This window comes from Notolabrus celidotus, chromosome 1, assembly GCF_009762535.1.
Source record: "Notolabrus celidotus isolate fNotCel1 chromosome 1, fNotCel1.pri, whole genome shotgun sequence".
In the NCBI taxonomy this organism is placed as follows: domain Eukaryota; kingdom Metazoa; phylum Chordata; class Actinopteri; order Labriformes; family Labridae; genus Notolabrus; species Notolabrus celidotus.
In genome coordinates this window covers 3,888,400-3,892,874 of record NC_048272.1, presented here as the reverse complement: position 1 = coordinate 3,892,874, position 4,475 = coordinate 3,888,400, and the positions used below count along the sequence as shown (strand labels likewise).

Below are 4,475 nucleotides of genomic sequence, written 5' to 3'. Positions count from 1 at the left end.
TAGTTTGCCATAACATTGATTTCTGTTTATATATATATATTTTTTTAATTTTTATGAAGTGATATTGATAAATGAACACGATATATCTTCTGTCACATGCTGCCCAGATTTTTATGCTGCATGTAGCTGGTTTGGAAGGCATATATTACCTAAAGTAGACTTTAAAAAGGGTCAATTTGACCCGCAACATAACAGGAGGGTTAACATAAGTCTGAACTTAGCGTTGCCTGTTGTAGAATACAATAACTATTTGGACTGTCTCAGAACAGGCTGTCCTGTATAAGTTGTGGAAAGAAAAGTTATACTATAATATATAGTTATTTGTATGGAGTAGTTCAATATGATGTGTCCCATCTTGTATTGACTATTTAAACAAAGTAAAGAAAGAACTGCTCAATACATAAGGGTAAACTAAGCTTTAAAGCTTCCAGAGACGTAGACAACAGCACAAGAAGTCACAAGTAAGAACAGTAAGCTGATACGCTCTTGGATACAGAAGAATAGTGATATAAGAAGTGTAGTGCAGTCTGATTAGAAATAGGCTGAACACTTAACTGACAGACTGTTGGAAAGTATACAGATGCGTTTGTATAATCAGCTTTGCTCCTTTTTAGGATGTTGGTTATTTTTGTGTTTTCCTGCAATTATTTCCTAATCGGAATCTAGAGGCAGACTCTTCGCTTGAGTTGCATCACACTGAAGGATTACACGATTGAGTCTTTTTAAACTAGTCTGACCTCCTGCTGCTATGACGATACACCCCATACCATACTACAAAGAAGTCAAAAAGAAAGAATGCAGACTTGATACTGCAGAAACAAGTGGTGGCCCAACAGGTACAAAAAAACCTATATTTCTACAGCATGCATGGGCCAGCAGTATTTGAAAGTATTGATTTGTAGGTAAGGAGTTGACATTTGTGAAAACCTTACTCTGGTAAGAGGGTCTGGGTGTGTTTGTGTGAGTTTCAGAGGATGTAGAGTATGTGATTTAGCTCAGATTTCTAGTTTCTTTTTCATGATAAGTTTGTAAAGGATCTGGTAGCCATCATCCCAGGCGTAGAGCAGCTGCTCCTGTGGGTTGTACTTCAGGCTGGAGTGCGCCCCATAACGTTTTGGGAAGTAAACCAATGGCGCCTCTTCGTTGCTCACCATGTCATTGACATCAAACAAACACTGGACACGAGAGCGACCGGGCTGCTTGGTATTGTACACCACATACAATGTGCCACAGATTACAAAAGCCGCCTCTGCGTTCTCTCTTGGACAATTTGTGTCCCACATTTGCTCGATGTCCAGTGAGTTAGCGTCCATTTTGGCAACAGAGATGTGCCTCTCGTTCTGCTGTGTGGCATAAATGGCCCACAGGCCTTCCTCGTCCACAGCCAGGTCCATCACTGTCTCAGGAGTCAGGCTGTAAACAGGGACAGGGTCCTGCTCTGGGAACACTGCGCTGTCTGTCACAGAGCCGTCCTTTATGTTATATTTAACCACATTTATCTCCTGACCATAATTGATGTAATACGCATGGTTGTTGTAGACAACATGTCCTGTTCCACTCCAGGACGAAGTCAGCTTCAGGTTCTTGGACAGAGTAAACCCCTGCGAGCTGGTGAAGTCTTGCACAGAAGCAAACTCATGTATGATGTCATCATCCGTACCATTAAAAATGTAGATTTTCCCAGAGCCTCTGCTTGTGTCTTTGGTCCACATGCCCTTTGGACCTCCAACACGCTTCAAGATCTTCATTGCTTTTATGCTGGAGATCATGTCGCTGCAGTCTGAAGAGAAAAGGAGCAAATGTGAAGATGGATAACACACCTGAACAATTTTTATTGGGGGGGAAGGGGTAATTTAAAATGACCATGGACTGTCTTCTGAGGATAAGTTGACATTATAGGAAGCAGCCTACATATATTTCTTTCCTTCAAGGGTTAGAAAAGATCAACAGAAGTCCCATATCTGTTTGCTCTTTGCCAGACATGGGACGGTTAGCTTAGCTTTTAAAGTTTTGCCTCATAGTATGAGGTTGCCAAACTAAGACTTAACCCTCCTGTTATGTTACGGGTCAAATTGACCCTTTTTAAAGTCTACTTTAGGCAGTATGTGTCTTCCAAAGTAGCTAAATGCAGCATAAAAATCTGGGCAGCATGTGACAGAAGAGGTGTCTCGTGTTAATTTATCAACATTATTTCCTTAAAAGAAAAAAAATCAAAATTTTTAAAATAAAATAAACAAACATCTATGTCATGTAAAACTATTATACTTATATATTTAGGTCTTTCCAATGTACATTAAAACAAGTAATAGAGTTAAAAATGAGATTTAAAAAAATGTGCATTAGAATTTTTTGGGGGTTCTGACACTTTTGGATAATTGAATATGCCCCGGGTCAAATTGACCCAGGAACATTATTGCTGTTCCAGAGAAACAAACATAACAGGAGGGTTAAGGAGGCACACCAGGCATACAAATAGTCCATACAATTTCAACCTGTTGATTTGACTTGTATATGTCCATAAGGATTAACCTAATATGAATGACTTTTTAACTAGCTAGCTTTAATGGTGCTAGCAGGTGGATTTGTTACATTTGGAAAAATCCATGCTAGCATTTCCCCTGCTTCCTGTCTTTTTGCTAAGCTAGGCTAACCAACAGGTGGTTCCATTTAGGATAAAACTAAGACAGAGCTAGCCAATTAGCTGTCTCTCACACCTCCTCTTGTGGCACATATTCTCATATAAATGAAATAGTTCAGTGGTCCAAGACTTAAAGCAAGAAGGGTAATATCCTCAATAACAACTGTTTATTTACTGTTTATGTAATCTAACTGCCCAAGTGCAGCTTTAGCACATCTAACTCACCTGACAACTTTGAATACTTGGCTTTCTGCTTTTCCTTCACCAGCGTAACCTCTTGCTCGATCAGCTTGTCATCCACGTCCACACACGGCTGAGCCCCGTTCTGGGTCTCTAGGTAGTCCATCTCTCGTTCGACGCGGTCCACCCTGGTCCCCACACTGTCCAGATTCATCCTCAGCGTCTCTTTCTCCTTGTCCAGGTTCTCCAACTGAGAAACCATCTGTTGCTTCAGCTCCCGCAGCTCTGAGACGTACCGAGTGGTCTGTTCATGCCACAGAGAGATCCGATCCTGGTTTTCAAACAAGATGATAAGTTATGCCTGAAATTGTATACATTCATTCTTTTGAGCAATACGTTGTTAATGGTTTTATAGGAAACGTAACTACATTTCTCAAAAACTCTCACAAGGCCATAATTTGATGTTATTTTAAGACTTGGTAAGTAGACTGGGACAGAAGGGCATAATAAGAAGGACACTCATCCTTCAAATGACCAGGTTCAACCCACACGTGGCAAGTATACACCAGGCTCAAATGTCTCCTAAAAACAATAGTCCTACCAGAGGACTCTGCAGCAGACCATGACCTCTGACCTCACTCTGCAGGGGACACATTGACTCAGATTTTCTCAACAGAGAAATCTGAAGCTACATTACAGAGCAAAACTGTAACAAAGGGATGTGCTGAGGTATGAATTAGCTTTGCTGGGTGTTTTCTTTAATTGATTTTAGACCTGAAATAAAGGAGTACATCATACTTTTCTTCAATGTTTTCTGCAAACTAAAGCACAGTATTTGTGCACCATATTTTAGGGCTGCATTTTGAACGCAGTGTAAGATAAATACTTCTAATCTGCAGGGTAACAAATTCAAACAGCAGATATTTCTCCCAAAAATGTTGCATCTGGCACACTGTTGGTGAAATAATAACAATTGCATTATGTAACTTTTGGATGACAGAGTGAAATCTTTTGAGCTTTCAGCTGTAGAAATTCTATTATGTAATATATTTGCAAACTGCAGGGGTTTCTTTTAGAACTTGCTTTATTTTTAACTTCATATTAGCCATTTCTAGACTACTCAACATTTAAATGAATTTTTTCCCTCAGCCTCCTCACCCAGACAAGGATCTTATTATCCCTTAATGCTTCACAGAGCTGTATTTTCCAGCATTTTCCTCAGGATTTGCCCACATCTGCATTCCATTGACTGTGCCTGGTCCCTGTAAGTTTCCTTTCCTAGGGACTCTGGAGCGCAGGGCTCAACAGGGAGGTAAAGTGAGTCCTACCTCAATAGCGAGCAGCCTCCGCTCCAAATAGTCAATCAGAGCTTGGTGCTGAGCGCTGGCCAAGCAGGCCAAAGTAACCAAGACAACAAGTCCTCTCATTGTGTGTCAGGTCAGTCTCTTCAGCTCCTGGACAGATTTGACTCAGGGTTGAGTGAGTGTGAGGAGGAGGCAGCAGATTCCCAGAGGTGGGCTGGAATGTTTTACTAAGCTGTCGGGGAGGAGCCAAAAACATCTAGTGTAGATGGAGGCACAGGGTCTGTACAAGAGACAGGGCAGTTTTTATTCTGCTTCAGGTTTTATTTCATTGATAAATTAAAAAAAGAAAAACA

General features: G+C 40.7%; 1 protein-coding gene across 1 annotated transcript; it reads right to left on the bottom strand.

Annotated features, from left to right (window-relative positions):
• Window positions 1-401: 401 nt before the first annotated feature.
• olfml3b (olfactomedin-like 3b) lies at window positions 402-4,245 on the bottom strand. Its single transcript, XM_034683639.1, has 3 exons — window positions 4,147-4,245; window positions 2,864-3,149; window positions 402-1,780 (listed from the first exon to the last, which is right to left on the bottom strand). Exons 1-3 carry the CDS (start codon window positions 4,243-4,245, stop codon window positions 996-998), a joined length of 1,170 nt encoding a protein of 389 aa, XP_034539530.1. The 3' UTR covers window positions 402-995.
• Between the last annotated feature and the right edge of the window lie 230 nt (window positions 4,246-4,475).

Coding starts and splice junctions, on each gene's coding strand:
- olfml3b (XM_034683639.1), bottom strand. CDS start 4,245: ATGAGAGGACTTGTTGTCTTGGTTACTTTGGCCTGCTTGGCCAGCGCT. Junction 3,150..4,146: donor GGAGGCTGCTCGCTATTGAG/GTAGGACTCACT, acceptor TTTGAAAACCAG/GATCGGATCTCTCTGTGGCA. Junction 1,781..2,863: donor CAAGTATTCAAAGTTGTCAG/GTGAGTTAGATG, acceptor TTTTCTCTTCAG/ACTGCAGCGACATGATCTCC.